Source organism: Myotis brandtii, unplaced genomic scaffold (genome assembly GCF_000412655.1).
Source record: "Myotis brandtii unplaced genomic scaffold, ASM41265v1 scaffold397, whole genome shotgun sequence".
Classification (NCBI taxonomy): Eukaryota; Metazoa; Chordata; class Mammalia; order Chiroptera; family Vespertilionidae; genus Myotis; species Myotis brandtii.
The window spans coordinates 4923883-4945517 of NW_005365229.1; the positions used below are offsets into that span (position 1 = coordinate 4923883).

At 49.4% G+C, this 21635-nt stretch overlaps 1 protein-coding gene across 1 annotated transcript; it reads left to right on the top strand.

The window, feature by feature from the left end:
• Positions 1-315: 315 nt before the first annotated feature.
• On the top strand, positions 316-19772 carry NLRC3 (NLR family, CARD domain containing 3). The gene is given in 18 exon segments (XM_005872975.2): positions 316-386; positions 657-858; positions 1012-2761; positions 3967-4053; positions 5400-5483; positions 5945-6028; positions 8127-8210; positions 8926-9009; positions 10064-10089; positions 10674-10824; positions 11332-11415; positions 12031-12114; positions 12594-12677; positions 14705-14788; positions 15247-15330; positions 16313-16396; positions 16819-16902; positions 17436-19772. Coding segments are annotated over 17 exon segments (3207 nt in total). The 5' UTR covers positions 316-386; positions 657-680; the 3' UTR covers positions 17527-19772.
• The last annotated feature ends 1863 nt before the right edge of the window (positions 19773-21635 follow it).

Consider the following 21635-nt stretch of genomic DNA (forward strand, 5'->3'; position numbering starts at 1 on the left):
CGAGCCCATCGGTTACATGAGGGTTCACTCTTGGTGTTGTGCATTCCCTGCGCTTGGACAAACGTATAATGACGTGAACCCACCACTGTAGTATATCACTCAGAGTAGATTCGCTGCCCTAAAAATTCTCTGTGCTCCACCCACTCATCCCTCCCTCCTCACCCCAAGCCCCTGGCAACCACTGATCTTTTCACTGTTCCCATAGTTTTGCCTTTTCCAGAATAACACAGAGTTGAAGTCATACAGTATGTAGCCTTTCCAGATTGGCTTCTTTCCTTCTTCCCTTCTTGTGAGTGGACCTACTCATAACCGCATTGCCATTTCCAGGTTACAAATGACACCCCGGCACAGAGGGCTCAGGCAGCCTGCCCAGTGTCACACAACCAGTAAGTGCTCGAGCTTGGGCCTGGGTTCTTGTCCATTTGGTCCCCTGCATCTGATCAATGCTTGTGGCATTAGGAACGATTCTCAGCATCCAGGAACAACCAGCCCCTCCAACCTCCTCCTCGAGGTCAGACTGTGGGCCACTAGCTGGGAGAGGAGAAAGGGTGGGTCCCCAAAGGGTGAGCCTCCACACATCCTTGGAGGCTCCTTACCTGTCCCAGGCCACTGGGCAGGGAGACAGCAGGCAGCAGGTTCAGGCTTTCTCTTCGCAGCTCCTGGCAGCAATCCTGGACTCCATGAGGAAGCAGGAGATGCGGATGGGCGGGGAGGCTGGTCAGGGCCATGGTGCTGGCTCCCCGGCAGAGCAGGTGAAAGCCCTCATGGACCTGCTGGCCGGGAAAGGCTGTCAGGGCTCCCAGGCCCCACAGACCCCTGACAGGACACCCGACTCTCCACGGGGGCCTCATGGCAATGGTAGGCAGACGGAGGGGTGTCCCCAAGCCTTTTCCCCCTCCTCTCCTTTCATCCCCCTCGATTCTACCTCCTGCCCCTGCTTTTCATTTGCCTCGCCGCTTTCCTTCTTTACACCCGCCCTCCCCAACCCTGAGCTCTGACCTCCATCCACAGACTCGCGGATACAGAGACACCAAGAGGCCCTTCTGAGCAGGGCAGGAGGCAGCCTGGAGCTGGGTGGTCCCTCACCCAGGCTAACCAACCTCCTGCTAGTGGAAGGCCTGATGGACTTGCAACTGAGGGAACACGACTTCACCCAGGTGGAGGCCACGCGTGGGGCCTGGCGCTCAGCTAGGACCATCGCCCTGAACAGGCTCTTCCTGCCTCTGTCGCGGGTGTCCATCCCGCCCCGCATCTCCATCACCATCGGGGTGGCTGGTGTGGGCAAGACCACCCTGGTGAGGCACTTTGTCTGCCTCTGGGCCCGGGGGCAGATTGGCAAGGACTTCTCCTTGGTGCTGCCTTTGACGTTCCGGGATCTCAACACCCATGAGAAGCTGTCCGCAGACAGACTCATCCGCTCCATCTTCCCACACGTCGGGGAGTCTGGCCTGGAAGTGGCAGCCCTGGCCAAAGTGCTCCTTATCCTGGACGGCCTGGATGAGTGTAAGACTCCTCTGGACTTCTCCAACACCGTGGCCTGCACGGACCCCAAGAAGGAGATACAGGTGGACCACCTGATCACCAACATCATCCGGGGCAACCTCTTCCCGGAAGTTTCTGTCTGGATCACCTCCCGTCCCAGCGCAGCTGGCCAGATCCCAGGGGGCCTGGTGGACCGGATGACTGAGATCCGGGGCTTTAATGAAGAGGAGATCAAAGTGTGTCTGGAGCAGATGTTCCCCCAGGACCAGGTCCTCTTGGACTGGGTCCTGAGCCAGGTTCGGACCCACAGGGCCCTGTACCTGATGTGCACCGTCCCGGCCTTCTGCCGCCTGGCGGGGTTAGCCCTGGGCCACTTGTGCCGCCACAGGCAGGGGCCCCAGGACACAGAGCTGTGGCCTCCAAGGACCTTGTGCGAGCTCTACTCTTGGTACTTCCGGATGGCCCTGGGCGGGGAGGGGCAGGAGAAGGGCAAGGTGAGCCCTCGCATTGAGCAGCTGGCCCACGGTGGCCGCAGGATGGTGGGGACGCTGGGCCGGATGGCCTTCCATGGGCTGGTCAAGAAGAAGTACGTGTTCTATGAGCCGGACCTGAAGGCGTTTGGTGTGGACCTTGCTCTGCTGCAGAGCAGCGTGTGCAGCTACTTCCTGCAGCGGGAGGAGACCCTGGCCTCCTGGGCAGCCTACTGCTTCACCCACTTGTCTCTGCAGGAGTTCCTGGGGGCTGCGTACTACTACAGCGCGTCCAAGAGGGCCATCTTCGACCTCTTCACGGAGGGCGGTGTGTCCTGGCCTCGGCTGGGCTTCCTCACGCATTTCAGGAGTGCGGCCCAGCGGGCCATGCAGGCTGAGGACGGACGGCTGGATGTGTTCCTTCGCTTCCTCTGCGGCCTCTTATCTCCAAGGGTCAATGACCTATTGGCGGGCTCCCTGTTGGCCCCGGGCGAGCAGCAGGGCTCCCGGGCGCAGGTGGCCCAGCTCCTGCAGGGCTGCCTACAGCCCAACACGGTGGTCTGTGCCCGGGCAGTCAATGTGCTGCACTGCTTGCACGAGCTGCAGCACACAGAGCTGGCCCGCAGTGTGGAGGAGGCCATGGAGAGCGGGGGCCTGGCCAGGCTGACCGGCCCCCGGCACCGGGCTGCCCTGGCCTACCTTCTGCAGGTGTCAGATGCCTGCGCCCAGGAGGCCAACCTGTCCCTGAGCCTCAGTCAGGGTGTCCTCCAGAGCCTGTTGCCCCAGCTGCTCTACTGCCGGAGTCTGAGGTGGGCACCAGGGTGGTGTGTGCAGGGGTGTTGGCAGAGGAGAGAGGAGAGGCCCTGGAAAGTACTTGCCCTCCACCAGCAGCCTCTGCGTCAGTGTTTGGGGGCTGCTGTCACAAAGGTCCACAGACTGGGTGGCTTAAAGCAATAGAAACGTTTTCTCTCACAGTTCTGGAGGCCGAGTCCAAATTCAAGGTGTTGGCAGGGCTGTGCTCCCTCTGACACCTTCAGGGGAGGATCCTTCCTGCCTCTGTAGCTTGTGGTGTTGCTGGCTACCCTTGGCTTATAAATCCATCACTCCGATCTCCGCCTCTGTGGCCACAGGGCTACCTTCTCCGTGTCTGTCTTCACATAGGGCAGCGGTTCTCAACCTGTGGGTCGCGACCCCTTTGGTGGTCGAACGACCCTTTCACAGGGCTCACCTAAGACCATCCTGCATATCAGATATTTATATTACGATTCCTAACAGTAGCAACATTACAGTTATGAAGTAGCAACGAAAATAATTTTATGGTTGGGTCACAACATGAGGAACTGTATTTAAAGGGCCAGAAGGTTGAGAGCCACTGACATAGGGCTTTCCTTGCTTGTAAGGACATCAGTCGTATGGGATGACAGGCCCACCTCACTCCAGTGTGACCTCATCTTCTCTAATTACGTCTGCCACAGCCCTATTTCCAAATCAGGTCACACTCTTGAGCCACTGGGGGGTTAGAATGCCAACACAGCTTTTGGGGAGACACTATTCAACCCATAACACCCTGTGAACCATCCCAGTGCTGACAGAAGCCATACCCACACTCTCCGCCCTCAGCCCATCTTCTGTCCACTGCTCCAAACCTTAATAGGGGCTGAGGGAAGGGCACCAGGGCCAGGGCCACTCAGGACCTGAGAGCAGCTTCCATGTCCTCAGAAGGAGGAGAACTAGCAGCAAGCATCTCCCAGATGCACACGGATAGAAACCCCAGGGCTCATGCCCCTGAGCCTCCCAGTTCACCTTCGTAGGAAAACTGTGAGCTCGGTGGGTGTGCTGTCCTAGGTCTCTGGGCCATATGGTGGGAGCTACAGTGGAATGGAGAGAGGAGGAGGATCCTAGCCTGGGTGTCTGAGCTTAGTGCCCCCTCCTGCCTTCCTGTGCTAGCCAGGGACTTCATCCACCCTGCCTATGGGAGGTGGTACCACTCACAATTGCTGTTCCTCCCGACCAGGCTGGACACCAACCAGTTCCAGGACCCCGTGATGGAGCTGCTGGGCAGTGTGCTGAGTGGAAAGGACTGTCGCATTCAGAGAATCAGGTAACGCTGACCCAGGAGACTCCGCCCAGGGCACCCACCTGTCTCTCTGGGACTGAGGGCTCCTCCCCCATCCTCCTTTCTGCTCAACTAGCGGGTGGTACTTTCAAAGAGAGGCATCTGAAGCATGCAGCAGCTTGTTTCCGCCCATTCCAGAAAGTTCCAGGGGCTCAGGTACTCATCTGAAAGAAGAGAGGAAGGATAGGGTGAGGAGCAGAGGCTATTTCTCCAAACACTATGTGTACTGACATGGTACCAGGCCCAATTTTCTCACAGTTTGCCCTCAAATAGTGTTCTGGGCACAGGATTCTATCTTTAAATAAAATATAATTTAAAAAAATTTTTAAATTAAAAACATTAGAGCCTGGTTGTCCTGACATGCCAAGGTTGTGGGTTCAATCCACAGTCAGGGCATACACAAGAATCAACCAATGAATGCATAAATAAGTGAAACAACAAATCGATGTCTCTCTCTCTCTCTCTCTCTCTCTCTCTCTCTCCCCCTTCTTCTCTTTCTTACAAATCAATAAAAAAAGATTTAAAAATTTAAACATTGCATCTTTAATGTAATTAAAGTTTATATGCTGACTGCAGGACAGATCTATGTGCTTATAAAATCTCTCCTGTAATAATTTCCAAGTTTGAGTAACACTCTTGTTTGTACTTGAAATGATTCCATGACCTAAGGGCAGCTTTCAGAAAATCAGGTAGGTGGGTTTGGAGAACAGGGCCCAAGAATAATTTTTTATTCTCACACAAGGCTTTGGGTTCTGAAATAATCTATATCTGAGGAAATAAAAATGTGGAATGAGTCAGGAGCAAAACAATTATTGAGGACAGTGGTTAGAGTAGTAGGCTCCGTGTGATCTCGTACAGACACCTCTGTGCCTAAGGAGGGTAAAATCAGTTCATCAGAGCTGTGAGTGCTTGAAATTGGCCGTGGCAGGAGTATTTACACCATGGAAATTGGCCAATGTTACAAATCAGGGTTTTTGTATTTTGTTTTTTCTTGAGAGCCAGTTTTCTAGCACACCACTGCCTGGGGGCCATGTGGTAGACTTCTGTAACCGCCTGCCCTCATTCCTGTGCTATGTAGCAGTTGTTGTGCTGAATTCTGACCAAACTTCCCTGGGACCCTTTGCCAGTGTGCAGGTCTGTCTGCCTACTCTAGTCCTACCTTGCTTGGCTCAGAGGCTTTTGTGGGCCTGGCATTCTGTTCCAGGGCTCACCTGATCTCTGCCTCTGTCCTGGCCCTGATGATGCTGGTGAGGCTGAGGGGTTTGGATCATGAGCCTGGAGCTGATATTTATAGACTTGCCATAACCACTCTTCTCCCTCTCCTTGGGCAGCTTGGCTGAGAACCAGATCAGTAACAAAGGGGCCAAAGCTCTGGCCAGATCCCTCCTTGTCAACAGAAGTCTGACTTCTCTAGAGTAAGTACACCACCAAAGGCCAGTCTTTCCCCATAGGGACAGGGAGCACTTGTGAGACATGTTGTGAAGTCCCCTTGACCAGTCTCCCCCATGGGTGGACTGGAAGAATAGCTGAGCAAACAATGTCACAGTTCCTGCTCAGCTATTCGGACTCGCCCAGGAAGCACCAGAATTTCAGGCCTGAATTTGGAGTTATCATTCTCCTCTCCGTCCTTGGCTCAAGTCCACTAGTGCATCGGATCCTATTTTCTTCTGCCCATCACATGGGGCTCCTTCAGAAACTCCTTCCTTGTTTGCCTACATAAACATCTCTGTCCCACTTGCACCAAACATGAAATCCTAAACCCTGATACATTCTGTTCAAGAAGCATAGATTTAAAGGTCAGTGTAACTTCTGGTGTAACTTCCCTTCCTGGGCACTGGATGAAAGAGAATGGTTGTTTCTCTCTCCCTTCCGCCAGCCTCCGCTGTAACTCTATTGGACCTCAAGGGGCCAAGGCGTTGGCAGATGCTCTGAAGATTAACCGCACCCTGGCCTCTCTGAGGTACGTGTCACCTGCTTCCCCCTGAAAACCTTCCCTTCAGGTGCCACCCATGGAGTAGGAGGTGGTTGAAAATGTGGGCATCAGACACCAGCTCCCACCCAGTGGGTACCACAGGATCTTGTATCCTAAGCAAGTTTCCAAGTTCCAGCTCCTCCCTGGTTATTGTGCTTGTGTTTACGGCCTGAGCAAGGAATAGAGGAGAAGAAGGGTAGAGATATGTAGAGGTGGAGGAGCAAAATAATCTATGAGGAAAACCTCTTGTCCTCCATTGAATGAGAAATCCCCAAGATCATGGTATCAGAATGTTCCCCTGAGATGTTTTCCAAGACATTGAAAGCCCATCTTTCAGAAGATTCTTATAGTTTGGTGTGGTTTGCTGTGCTCCTTTTAGGAGCCAGTGGTTGTATCCATCCTAAGTTGAATGTGTACCACCATTTTGTTTTGTTTTTATGTATTTGTTTGTTTATGCTTCAGTTATATATTCTAAAATTAAAAATGATAAGACTTGAATTTATCCTAGGAATTCATTGCTTCTCAATTGGTGCATCACAATACGGCTTATTTTCTATAAGAACGTCTTTCCTAGGGACCAATTTCAGTGTATTGTGGTCTGTGTAAACACCTTGTGTAGTAGATCTTCTGAGTAACAATTCCACATCGGAAACGTTTTTTGTTGCTGTTAATCCTCACCTGAGGATATTTTTTCTCATTGCTTTTCAGAGAGAGCAGGAGGGAGGGAGAGAAACATCGATGTGAGTGAGACACATCAACCGGTTGCCTCCTGCATATGCCCCAACTCGGGACAGGGAGCTAACCTGCAACCCAGGTACATGCCCTTGATCCAGACTCAAACCAGCACCCCTTTGGAGTGCAGCCCAATGCAACCACTTAGCAACATCGGCCAGGGCGGAACCTATTTTTTATTAGTTTAATGAAGATAGCATTTCGGTGGGTGTCTGAGTTGGTTCAGCTGCTCTTGTTTTGACCATGGCTAATCCATGTTCTTTTCACCAGGCAACTTGATGTCTCTTCTATTTTCTTAGGAGAAGCTTCATTTTCTTTACTTTTGAATTCTTCATTTATCTTTATTCTGGCTGCGTGGTCGCCTGACCCATGTCTCTCCTTACCATGGTGGCTACCTCTCCCTGTTTTCATTTTCTTATATTGAGGTGAGGTTCCCACAAAATTCACCATTTTGAAGTGTGCAGTTCAATGGCACATAATACATTCACAATTGTGCAACTGTCACCTCTATCTAGCTCTAAAATATTTTCAGCACCCCAAAAGAAGACCCTGTGCCCATTAGCAGTCACTTCCCATTCTCCCCTCCCTTCAACAACCACCAATCTGCTTTCTGTGCAATGGATTTGCCTATTCTGGATATTTCATATAAATGGAAGCATACAATAAGACCTTTTATGTCTGTCTTCTTTCACTTAAGATGTTTTCAAGGTTCATCCACATTTTAGCATGTATCAGTAGTTCATTCCATTTTATGGCCAAATAATATTCATCAGTTAATGGACATTTGGGTTGTTTTCAACTTTTGGCCATGAAAATAATGGTGCTGTACACATTTGTGAACAGCATTTGAATAACTGTTTTTAATTCTATTGGGTAGATGCCTAGGAGTAGAATCTTCTGGTCACATGGTAACTCTATGTTTAACCTTTTGAGGAACCACCAGTCTGTTTTCTACAGTGGCCACACCATCTTACATTCCCACCAGCAGTGGATGAGGGTTCCGATTTCTCTACATCCTCGCCAACCCTTGGGTGCTATGACTTTTAGGTATAATTGGGATTACCGATGACCTAGCTTTTGTTACCCAGATACCATGGGCACCTTGTCCCCAGTCAGCAGGCCAGTGCTTAGAGACCCAGAGGAAAACCTAAGTCCAGAGCAACAGAGGGAAAGGCCAATTGTTGCCCAGTTCCTGTGTGGTGTGCATTGAGGGCATAGAGTGGTTAAAGCCCCTTGTCACTGAGCTTAGCTGCTGCCCTCCCTTGAGCATTGGTGACACTGTGGTGGGATTCAGGCCACCATTGGGTGCCCCTGTGTGCTCCATTGGTGACGCGCCTCTTCCTTGCCTCCACAGCCTCCAGAGTAACAGGATCAGGGACGATGGTGCCAAGTTCATGGCTGAGGCTTTGGCAGCCAACCGGACCCTCTCCGTGATGCAGTGAGTGGACGTGCTGGCCATCAGAAAGTCTCCTTTGTACTCTCTCATCTTCTCCTCCAAGGACCTCTCTGCCTGTGTTTTGCAAGGAGGGATGGATGGGCAAGGCCCTGAGGCTTTCTGACCTGTCTGGATGGCCCCTGGAAAACTTGACGTCCATTGCTTTTCCAGAGAACAGGTGTTGGGCAAAAAATTAAAAATAAAACCTCCTGCCAATCCAGAAAACCCTCTCCACAAATGGGAGGAAGAACAAAACAGCTTTATTATTTGAATAAACACTCACCTGGACTGTAATGTACATCATAGGCAATCTGCTGATGAGATTGCAAAGGCAGAAATAAATCACACCCTCTTCCATAGCCAACAGACACAACCCATTACATACATGTTTCCAAGATAAACAACTTGTCCTCAAGTAAGAGAACTGGACAGCAGCGTTTGTCACACATAGTTTATCCTAAATTACCCTGGTAGTTGGGACAGCCATCTGTGTTTGTTAACTGCCTTTAGCCAAAGGAAAGTTAAAACTTTATATCTTCATGACAAGAAGGCTCTTACAACTTGGAGTCTGTGCTATCTTCCTTGATGTGTACATTTCAAAGAGATGACTGGCACTCAGCACTCTGTTGTCTCTGACCTCTCACCCTGAGTCAGAGTATTCTTGGCCTGGGAATAGCTGGGACCAGCTTTGCTAAAGGACCCCTCTCCTCTCTCACAGCCTGCAGAAGAATACCATCGGGCCCATGGGAGCCCAGCACATGGCAGATGCCCTGAAGCACAACAGGAGTCTGAAGGAGCTCATGTGAGAAATGCAGAAAGGCCAAATTGGTATCCTCAGTGTCTAACACAATGCCCAGCGTATCATAAATATTTGTGAGCATGGGGATGGATGGATGGATGGATGGATGGATGGATGGATGGATGGATGGATGGATGGATGGATGGATGGATGGATGGATGGATGGATGGATGGATGGATGGATGGATGGATGGATGGATGGATGGATGGATGGATGGATGGATGGATGGATGGATGGATGGATGGATGGATGGATGGATGGATGGATGGATGGATGGATGGATGGATGGATGGATGGATGGATGGATGGATGGATGGATGGATGGATGGATGGATGGATGGATGGATGGATGGATGGATGGATGGATGGATGGATGGATGGATGGATGGATGGATGGATGGATGGATGGATGGATGGATGGATGGATGGATGGATGGATGGATGGATGGATGGATGGATGGATGGATGGATGGATGGATGGATGGATGGATGGATGGATGGATGGATGGATGGATGGATGGATGGATGGATGGATGGATGGATGGATGGATGGATGGATGGATGGATGGATGGATGGATGGATGGATGGATGGATGGATGGATGGATGGATGGATGGATGGATGGATGGATGGATGGATGGATGGATGGATGGATGGATGGATGGATGGATGGATGGATGGATGGATGGATGGATGGATGTCCCTGCCAGAACCCAACCAACCCCCAACCGTGGGCACGCTATGATCTCAGTGTCTCTCCCTCCATGCCTACCCCACCTGTTTCACCCTACCACACCAGCTCCATTTCCCTGGACAGCAGGGGTTGGTGTTTTCAGGGTGACAACAAGCGCTGAAAGCCCTTTAGAAGTCAGTGCAAGTAGCTAAAGAAAGGGCCAGCAGCAGTGGCCTTGGTGGGCCCTCCATGCCTGCCCCACCTGTTTCACCTACCACACCAGCTCCATCTCCCTGGACAGTAGGGGTTGGTGTTTTCAGGGTGACAACATATCTAGGTACTATGAAAGCCCTTTAGAAGTCAGTGCAGGTAGCTAAAGAAAGGGCCAGCAGCAGTGGCCTTGGTGGGGGTGGGGGAGCTTGGCGCTGCTCCCACACTGGGGGGACTCAACTGTGCCACTTTCTCTGGGGGCTGCAGACAAGCGCACGCCCCCTCTCTGAGGCCATTTGGAGCCGCCCAAACCAAAGCAGAGTCAAACTCTGGGGCTGGTTATGCTATATCCACCTGCCCTGACCTAGCAGGTGCTGGACTGTGGGGGATGAGAGAGGAAAGAGGGATGAGCCCTAGTGGGTTTGGCTCAGTGGATACAGCATCGGCCTGTGGACTGGTCTCTGAGGCCATTTGGAGCCACCCAAACCAAAGCAGAGTCAAACTCTGGGGCTGGTGGTGCTATACGCACCTGCCCTGACCTAGCAGGGGCTGGACTGTGGGGATGAGAGAGGAAAGAGAGATGATAAAAAAATAATAAAAAAAAAAACACCAATGTGGTGTGGCACCTGCCTCAGGTGTCCCCCAACTCCCTGTCAAGCTTAGTGTTTCAGCTGGACTGATGGCTCCCTCCGAGGAAAGGAAAGAGGGATGATGAAAAAAAACAATGTGGTGTGGCCCCTGCCTCAGGTGTCCCCCAACTCCCTGGCGAGCTTAGTGTTTCAGCTGGACTGATGGCTCCCTCCGAGTCCTGAGACAGCCACGTCAAATGTGCCCTCTCTTCTGTCTTCAGCCTGCAGAGCAATTCCATCAGTGACACCGGAGTGGCAGCGCTGATGGGGGCCCTCTGCGCCAACCGAGCCCTCCTCAGCCTCAAGTAAGTCCCAGCCTCCCTCTCCAACCAGGTATCCCTTTGGTCAGAGGGTCCAAAGGGACTTGGAAGGAAAGGCCGGAGCTGGGAAGCCCACATTACCCCTGTGACGACCTCTGGTTGGGCAGCTTGGTTCTGGGGCTGGCATCCTGCACTCTACCTTGCTCTTGGGAGGGCAGGGGCAGCTGTGGCCTCCAGCTGGCCAGCTCTGCTGCTCCCTGCCCATATACACATCCTTTAGGCACCCAAGCATGCCTGCCCCTCACAGCTCTAAGGTCCCACTGTCTTATCCTCTTCCTCCTAGACTGTCCTACTGGTAGGTCCTAAAGGGGAGACACTTGGCTGCCTAGCCTCCAGAACCTGGGCTCGCTGGAGGCACACACCACATGCTCGCTCAGGAAGTCCGGGTCCCACATGAGGTTTCTCTGGTTCTAAAAGTCTGAACACCTGGGCTTGTCTCCCCCAGAGGCCTCATCTGCCTGGTCAGCAGCTCAGGGTCTTCTCTTTCTTCAGCCTTCGGGAAAACTCCATCAGCCCAGAGGGAGCCCAGGATCTGGCTCGAGCTCTCTGCACCAACAGCACCCTGAAGAACCTGGAGTACGTGAGCATTGGTGCACTGTGGTGGGATGTGGGGGCGGGGGGTAGGGCTGTGCTTCCTAAGGCTCCTTGATGCCAGGGCCCCACCTATGCAAAGCCCAGAGACTGATGGGCCAGGCCCTGGTCACTCTGGCCATTATAAAAGGCTGAAGAAGGACCTGGCTGGGAGGAGGTAGCCAGGAGACCTGGCCCCTGGTGGTGACTCAGACACAAGTCCCCCACTGTCCTGTCATAAATTACATGAGGATGAAGTAGTGGCAACTCTCTGGCCCTCAGCCCTTTGCTCTGGACGAGCATGTAGAAGGGGCCACATCGTGGGGGCAGCACAGTTCAGGAATCAGGAGTGAGTCCTCTGCCACCTCCTGGTGGGTGACCTGTCATGGAACCTCACTGAGCTGAGCTTGGGCCCACTCCCCCTGGGGGTGTCAGATTTGTTACAACAGTCCAGGGCACGTGCCTGGCACATGCAAGTGCTCCATAGGTGTGAGCTGGGCTATCCTAGTGGGCCCGATGCAGTCCTTGGGTTGGGGGAGGGCGGTCTGGATTCCCTGGGGAGCAAGGACAGGGACATCATGGTCGGCTTCTGCTCACTCGCCCCTGTTCCTCTCCTCCCAGCCTGACAGCCAACCTCCTCCATGACCAGGGTGCCCAGGCCATCGCAATGGCAGTGAGAGAAAACCACACCCTCATGTCCCTTCAGTGAGTCCTCGGGGCCCCCACCTACCCCGTCCCCTGCCCAGAGCTGCAGGGCTCCCCCAAACCAGTTGATGCAGGAGACCAAGTCCAGCTCTGGGGATCTCCCACATGGTCTCTGGGGCCTCCAGCAGGCTGCAGGTGGTCACTTGCAGGGCCACCAGCCCTGCCCCTGCTCCACTTCCTGAGATTGATCCACGGGGAGACCAATGGGGTTGGAGGTGGGCAACCACAGCAGGGACCATCTGGAGTCTTTATTTGAGCCTGTACCCACCCCTAACCAGAGAGTAAACGTTGACTCCTTGGGACTAAGGCTGAGGAGGGTTGCAGGAGCTCTGCCCATCAGTGGTCCCTCTAGAACACACCCCGCAGGGACTCCATTCCCTGGCGTCAGATTCTCCTGGGAGAAGCCCGCTCTTTCTGGAGCCCAGGACCGCCTGGACTCTGCCTTGGGCCACATAGTCATGTGGTCCGTGTCTGCCTAGCCTGCAGTGGAACTTCATCCAGGCCGGCGCCGCCAAGGCCCTGGGACAAGCACTACAGTTCAACAAGAGCCTGATCAGCCTCGAGTAAGTGGGGACTCCACGGGGGCAGGGGCATCTGAAACCTCAGTGCCCACCAAGCACAGGGCTCACGCCCTCAGCACACAGCCTCCTCTGTCCTAAGGCCAGCAGGCATGTTTCCATCCTCATCTGCTTTAAAAAATACATAATAGCTTTATTGAGGTATATAATTCTCTGGTTTCTAGTATATTCACAGTTGTGCAACACCTCAACTAAATTTAGAACATTTCTATCACCCTCTAAGAAAACCCAGATCCATCAGTGGTCACTTCCCCTTCTGCCCTATCATGGGCAGCCACTAATTTATTCTCTCTATGGATTTATCTATTCGTGACATTTCTGTAAGTGAAATGATACAATATGTGGCCTTTCATGACTGGCAACTTTCATTTAATATGTTTTCAAGGTTCATCCACATTGTGGCATGTGTCAGCACTTCATTCCTTTTCATGGCTGAATAGTATTCCACTGTATGGATAAGACTTTCATCTGTTGCTGGACATTTGGGTTGTTTCCACGTTTTGGTTATTATGAATAATGCTGCTGTGAACATCCATGTACATGTTTCTGTGTATGCTTTCAGTCCTCTTGTGTATACACCTGGGAATGGAATTGCTGGGTCAAATGGTAACCTTTTGCGTTTCATCTCCTTTTGACGCTGACTACTTCTCTCTCAGCTTCCAGGATATCCCATCTCTGGCTAGTTCTGTTTGAAATACTTGTGTTCCTCAGGGTTCTGTCCCAGGCCATCTTCCCTTGAAGGTGCTATCTCTCTTCTGGAAGCTCTCCTCTCCCAGGCTCTGAAGTCCTTATGGCCCCACAGCTGTATCCCAGACCTCTCTCCGGAGCTCCAGACCCGTGTATCTACTGCCCATTCCGCACCTCCCTTTAGGTGTCTCAGTGGTACTTCAGATTGCCTGAATGATCCCCCCCACAAGCCTGCTTCTTGGTTCCCCATCTTATGACTAGAACCAGCCAACCAACTGTGAAAAGTAGAAACATCACCCTTGCCCTTTTCCAAGTCCTACTGATTCATTTCCAAGTCCTGTTGATTCTCTTCCCAGTGTCCCACCCCAGGCCACTGTCCAGGCACCAGCATCACTCACCTGCATCACTGCAGCAGCCTCCACACCCAGTCCATCCACGGCTAGCCAGGATCTTTTCAAAATGCAAATCTGTCCCAGTCCTGGTGAGATGTTTCAATGGCTGCCCAGGGCCTGCCGAGTGAAGTCCAACCTTTAGCATGGCTTCTAGGGCCCCCAAACATCTGCTTCCTTAATGTTTCCTCAGCCTCGTTTCACTCTCGAGAGACTTGACTCAATGTCGTTGGGTTCTTTAGATATCCTAGGCCCCCTCCCCATCTCTTATCCTTTGGGTTTTGGTTTAGACCAACAGTTCTCAACCTGTGGGTCGCGACCCCTTTGGGGGTCGAACGACCCTTTCACAGGGGTCGCCTAAGACCATCCTGCATATCAGATATTTACATTACGATTCATAACAGTAGCAACATTACAGTTATGAAGTAGCAACGAAAATAATTTTATGGTTGTGTCACAACATGAGGAACTGTATTTGAAGGGCCAGAAGGTTGAGAACCACTGGTTTAGACCTATTTCTCTGGGACCACACTGCAGCCTGCTCTTAGCCTATAGTGACTGCTCATTTAATCATGTCTCCTCACCTGAGTTCCAAAAAGGCGGAATTGGCCTTGCTAGTGCACACTATACACTCAAGCGTTTGTTAAATTATTACTGTAGCTAGCAAGAATGGCCTGGGGACAGAGGGCTTTCAGTGTTCTAGTTGGCTTCGAAAAGCACACTTTATCTCACGCATTTGTTGGCAATGCTTCCATGTGTCCCTTTTCTTGTTTGCTTCTGATGGTCCAGACCCCAGGTCCCCCTGAATGTTAATCAGGAGGCCATGGGGTGACCCTGGGAGTATAGTCTACAATGTGTGTGGTCTGAATTAGGTAGAAGGTCCAAGCTCAGCACGTCATGCTAGAGAGCTGGCCCAGGCTCACTCTCTGTGTTCAGTTTACAGGAGAACGCCATCGGGGACGAAGGCGCCTGTGCAGTGGCCAGTGCGCTGAAGGCAAACACAGCCCTCACTGCTCTCTAGTAAGTCCTGACGCGCGCAGCAGTCCAGGAAGCCAGCCCTTTACCATCCTTTCGTATGGAAAACCATTTTTGTTTCCCAGTCTAGGAAGCTGCATTTGATTTTCCTAGTATCAGCAACCAGGCAGGAGAAGGGATGCCCAGCGCATTCTTGCTCCTGCAGTTGTAACAAAATTTAGGGGTACAGGCAGTGTTCTCCTGCAAACTCCCCAGGAGACTACCTCTATTTCCTGTATCCATAGTACCTAGATATGTCCCAAGCACAAACAGTGCAGGGAGGATATGCAGTATCCTTTGGACAGACCACAGCCAATTTTCAGTGCTATTTTGTCATTTTCGACCCTAAGTCAAGGGTGGTGAAAATGAGGGTGCCTGTGAACGGAAGCTGGGCCCCGGGCAGGTATGAGGGCTGGAGAGCCCAGCCTGTCTGGCCTGACTACGTTAACAGCATCTCCTCTTAGTCTCCAGGTGGCCTCCATTGGTGCGCCGGGGGCTCAGGCACTGGGGGAGGCCCTCGCTGTGAACAGAACCTTGGAGATTCTCGAGTAAGTATTCCAGCCTCCGGCTAAAGACTCTTGCCCAAAAAAACCAAACTGTTGATTCAAGTGAATAGATATGGAGGAGAAAAAAAAATATCAATTTGTAAGAAATTCACAAAGCAATTAAATATCAAGCATGCCCAGCTTCCCCATTCCTACTTCACCCCTTCTCCCTGGGAGTCACTATTGTTGGGCCTCCTTTTCTTGAGTACCTGCTTTTCTTGGTCTTGCCCCGGCTGAATGTCCCAAGATCTTGTTTAGGGGTCCCTGGGGTGGTCTGTGTCCACTGATCTTGGTCTTTGAGATCCAGGAGCTTGCGGCCTCAAGCTCTGTGGGGCTTTCAGGCATGTCCAGGTCACCCCTGCTCCCGTGGTTCTGTGATGCTGAGCACACAGGGACTGCTGGATGTAGTGCTGCCTCTCCTGTCAGCCCAGCTCTTCCTTGGGAATGTAAAAGGAGAATGAAGGCACCAACACACCACCCAGGTTGGGCTGGCTCACCCCTCCTGTGTGTCCTGCTTGCTCCCCAAAGCCAAACTCCGTTTTGGCTTGAGAGTAAGGAAGGAGCAACCTAACTCCTCATGGCTGCTGAGTCCACACTGCCTCTCACCAGTAGCCCATACTCATCTGAAGAAATAGCATTTTCACCTCTCAGCCATCACGGTGCCTTACATTGCCTGTCTTTTCTTTCTTTCTTTTTAAACCCTCACCCAAGGATATCTCCCCCCTCCCCTCCCCATTGATTTTTAGAAAGTGGGAGGGAGTGGGAAAAGGGAGAGAGGTGAGAGAGAGGGAGAAACATTGATGTGAAAGAGACACATCGATTGGTTGCCTCCCACATGTGCCCCCACTGGGGCCGGGATGAACCTGCAACCCAGGTATGTGCCCTTGATGGGGAATAAAACCTACAACCCTTCAGTGCACAGGCCAATGCTCTAACCATTGAGAACACTGGCCAGGGCCCATTGCCTGTCTTTTTTTTTTTACAGTTTAAGAGGAAACGCCATTGGGGTGGCTGGAGCCAAAGCCCTGGCAAATGCTCTGAAGGTCAACTCAAGCCTCCGAAGACTCAAGTGAGTGGTTGCCGAGCCCTATCTGCACCCCAGAGCAGAGGACTTCTATGCTGGAACCTCCCCAGGGGATAAGATGCTCTTGATTTCCTCTGTAGCTGCTTCCTTCTGAATAGTAATAGTTCAGACTGTTCTGGTGACTATAGTCTATATTATGGAAGAGTTTGGTCATTTTGCCTAGCATAGGTCAGAGGTAAATCACTTAACATCAGCATTTTTGGTCTTATAATCTCCATGGCACTAAGACGGTACAACCTGGCTCCTCATAAACTCGTCTCAGGATTAAATGCCCACCTTGCTGTTGCTATGGCACCTGTGGAGAAATCAGTGCCAGAACTATCCCACAGGATAATGCAGTGCTGCTTTCAGAGGTGTGTTCTGCCCTGACTGGCTCACTCTGGTGTCTCCATCTTTTCTCTGCCTAGTCTTCAAGAGAATTCCTTGGGGATGGATGGGATGATATGCATTGCCACCGCACTGTCTGGAAACCACGGGATCCAGCATATCAAGTGAGTGGGGTTCAGCAGTCTCTGCCCTTTCCTGCCATTCTCACCCTTAGAACTGTTCCCAGGTCAGGCCCTACCTTCTGCCTGATTTTTGGAGCCAGCGGACTCCCAGGCACCTCAGCAGCTCTGGGGAAAAACTCAATATAAAAGAAAGCCATTCAGAGCCTTGTCCATGGGAGAGATCCTGGAAGCACAAGGTTTCACCCAGAGCTCTGCATCTTATGTACTGACCTTCTGCTCTTTACTAAAGAGAAACTGTAGCCTCTAGCCCAGCGGTCCTCAACCTGTGGGTTGCGACCCCTTTGGGGGTCGAACGACCCTTTCACAGGGGTCACCTAAGACCATCAGAAAACACATATATAATTACATATTGTTTTTGTGATTAATCACTATGCTTTATGTTCAATTTGTAACAATGAAATTGTGGGTCACCACCACATGAGGAACTGTGTTAAAGGGTCGCGGCGTTAGGAAGGTTGAGAACCACTGCTCTAGCCCTTCAGCCAATTTCTCAGTTTGTCCTAATCTTTCTCTAGTCTCCAGGGAAATCACATTGGGGAATCAGGTGCCAGAATGATCTCGGAAACTATCAAGACAAATGCTCCCTCATGCACTGTTGAAATGTGAGCAAAGCAAGTTCCTGGTGGACCGGGCAGGAGGATGGGCAGAGATGCAGCTGGAAGCCTTCAAACAAAAAGACCATTTCCCAGGGTGATTTCCTGTTATCTGGGAATGATGCTGACCTGCAGGAGAGCTGGTAAACTGCAGAGGCAGGAAAGGTGCTGCCAAAGGAGGTCGCGAGCACCTCTTCTGGTCCAGGGTCAGTCTAGGCAGGGGTGAGATGGACACTGGTCTGGGACAGAGGAAAGGGTCTTCCCACTGAGGGACCCAGGACTTACACCTTAAAGCTCAGGAGGTAAGAAGCTGGCCTGAGCTTATTCATACCTTGAGGTCTTCATGTGCCCCCAACTTTTAAAAAATTATTACTACCTTTTCCCACTCATCTGGTTAAAAGTGAGTGGAAATGAGTTGCCATATTCCAGTGAACTGAGTACCAATTTGGCATTGTTGACAGAGAGGATCTTTCTTTTCTCAAGAAGAAAGTTTTAGGGGTATGATCCTTAGAGATATATGGAAAAAATGTGGGATTCTTAAAAAGAGAAATAAAGGCTTTAATTATAGAATTCTGGAGACAGAGGAAAAAAAAAACTTTCCCAAAGTTTTTGCCATTTTTTAAATCCATCACAAAATCTCTCACAGGCATGGATTATGTCTGGCGTATGTTATTTGGAGTCTGGCACACTAGTTATCTATAGCACGTTCAATAATGTTATTCTTAATAATAATGTTATTATTATTGGGCTTCCCATAATTATTATTACTCTGACTACCTTCCCTCTGAAGGCAAGGCAAGCTGAGTTTCCATGTGGCATAGATTCCCTCAGATGTCTGTCTGTGCTGAAAGGAAAAGATCCCAAATGGACACCATAGCTCTCATCAATTAAATAACCAAGGGAAATGCTTACAAAGATTATAAAGTAATTATCGTTTTAAAATTTAGACAGGAAGCACTATTATTCCTAATGCTTCTTTAAAGATGAGCATTCAGGCAAGAATCAATGGATACTAAAACCCTGGATGAAAGCCAATTGAGGAAGAAGATATTCACATAGTCTCAAAACATCACCCACAAAGGGTTATCTAAAAGGTATCTTACAGAAATTTTACAAATGTTGCCTTAACAAAGCGATTAAACTTAATGTCACCAATAATGGGACAAATGGACATCAGGGGCCCTGATGTGATGCACTGAGAAGGACATATTGCTGATGTAGCATTTTTGCCAAAAAGGTTTACCTGAATCTAATCACGAAGGAATAATCCAACAAAATGAGAATTGAGGAGCATTCTGCAAAAAAAGGAAAAAAATAGCCTGACCTCTTTAAAAAAGTCAATGTCATGAAAAATAAAAAAGACTTGGGACTGTTTTAAATTGAAGGAGATTCAAGAGACATAACAACTTAAGATCTTTGACTGGATCCTAGACTGGAAGGGGAAAAACCAGCCATAAAGAACATTATTTGGAAACTGGGGACATTCGAACATGGGTCATGTGTAGTATTTATTGGATTACTCTTTTAAAAAGATATTTTTGCTGGGTATTGACAGTTTTTTCTTTCAGTACTTTCAAGATGCTATATACTGTCTTTTGGTTTGCACTGTTTCTGGCTGAATTGAGAACTCATCAGAACAAGAGTTGCAGTAGCTAAATGTTGAAGCAAACTGTGCTATGCAGGAACCTAGCACTGGAGAAACTTCAGGGGCCGATGCAGTGGAGAAAAAGAGTGCTCTTCATGGACTTCAAGAGCAATACTATAATTGGAAGGAAAGCCCCGACTTTCTCCAAAGTCTCTCAAGCACCCTCTACTGGCAACACTTAACATCTTGCTGGCTGATAAAGGAGAGATATTACAAAAAATAGCACGGTTACAACAGAGCAGGCCAAAAGGTGAATTTGGAGCTGAGGCAATAAATTGATACCAGCACAGTGGGATGTCCTGTTTTTCATTCTGGACAGTTCCTATTGCTGTGTCTTCAGGATCAGTAATGTTTTCTTCTGCAGTGTCTGACTGGTCTTAATCTCAGTTTGTTTGGTTTCATCTCATTTTGTTACTCTCTGGAAGTTCTGTTTGAGGCTTACTTTATATCTTCTGTGTCTGTCCTTAATATACTCATGCTTTCCTCTACCACCTGAATATACGGAATATAGTTATAACTGTTAAGAATGTTCTTTTCTACTAATTCTATCACCTATCATTTATGGGTTATTTCTTGATTTTTCTCATTATGCGCAATTTTTTTTACAGTGAAAAAAATTTATATTTAGAACTAGAGGCCTGATGCACGAAATTCATGCATGGGTAGAGTCCCTAGGCCTGGCCGGTGATCAGAGCCAATCTGTGGGGCAACCGGTGGGGCGATCAGGGGCCCCTGCTGGCACCTGCCTTGGCTGGCCTGAGGCCTGTAGGTTGGGGGCAGCTCCTGCATTGAGCATCTGCCCCCTGGTGGTCAGTGCATGTCATAGCGACTGGCCATTCCACTGGTCATTCCACCGTTTGGTCGATTTGCATATTAGACTTTTATTATATAGGATTAGGGAGCTGGACTCAGTTTAGGTGATCTCAATTTTGTTGGCAACACCCAAAGTCAGGAGCCAGTAAAACATATGCCTTCTTCCCTCCATCAGGCCCAATCAGGTGTTGACCTTGGCACGTCAATGTCATAGAGTTTCTTCACAGCCTGTTTGATCTGGTACTTGCTGACATTGATATCCACAATGAACACAGTGTATTGTCGTCTTCAATCTTCTTCATGATTGGCTCCATAGTAAGAACTTGATGACGACATAGCGGTCAAGCTTGTTTCTCCTCAGGGTGCTCTTCTGAGGATATCTGGCTGCCTTTGGAGCCACAGTGTCTTCATGCCTGGTAATTTTTTATTGAACACCAGAAATTGGGGATTTTATCTTTCTAGGTGCTGGTTTTATATTTCTTAAAATATTCTTGAGCTTTATTCTGGTACACAATTACTTAGAAACACTTGGATCCTTTCAAAATTTGCTTTTAAGCTTTGTTAGCCAGAGTCAGCCATCCTTCATTCTAGGGTTACTTTGGCCCATCTTCTGAGGAAATGCCTCAATATTATAGGTACTCTACCTAATGCCCAAGTCAAGAAAAACAGTTTCTATAGTGTCTACAATAGAAACTATAGTGTCTACAATAGTATTGTAGACACTATAGAAATATAAACTATTGTAGACACTATAGAAATCCAGGAGTAAAAAATTGTGAAATCAACCTTAGCCTTCTTACCCCAAATAGTAGCTTCTACACAACTGCCTTTCTAGTATGTATGTTTTCAATATGAATTTAAGCGGAATGGCTCCTAATGTAGACTTCGCTGCATAAATTTTTCTCTCTCTCTGATTCAACTCCTCCCATTTCACAAGCTAGTTTCTTTCAGCTAAAAAACATGTTTCCCTCACATACATACAAACAGAAAACAAAATAAAGTCTAGAATCAAAAGCCTCTAAATTGTACAAATGATTAATAGTCCAACACTGATTCCTAAAACAATTCCTTGTACGCAGTCCTCCAAAATGTTCTTTGACCTTGCTTTTCTCCCCCAGCTCTGTCTTCTCTTTTCACTATGACCATCCCTTTCTGAACAGTCATCAGTACTCACTGTGTTGGCTTTAAAATCCAACCTCTCCTGCTATCTCACTTCTCCTGGCTGAAGCCCCTGATTTCCTAATTTCCAAAGTCCACTATTTATTGCTTAATCATTTTAGAGAGTATCTACTGACTTTCTATTATGGGAAATGGCACTTGTACATACATCACCTTATGTCCCCACTTTTTTTTCTTCCTCCTTCCAACATAGTTATAGTATGATTTGGGGTTGAATCCTTATTTAGTGTTTATCTTATGACTTTATTAGTATGGATCACTGCTAAGCCAATTTCTTCCTATGTCATTGTTCTTTCTAGAATTAAGTTGTATTATTTTTTAAATTTAATGAATTTTCTATGTCACTATTGCTTAATTCTTTTCCAAACTGTCCAAGAGAAGTGCAAAATCTGAATACTATCTCTCACAGACTCACTGGTTATTCCATTTTCCCCTAATGACACACCTTCTTGAACCCTTTGTTTTCCTGCTCCAGTCACATCCTT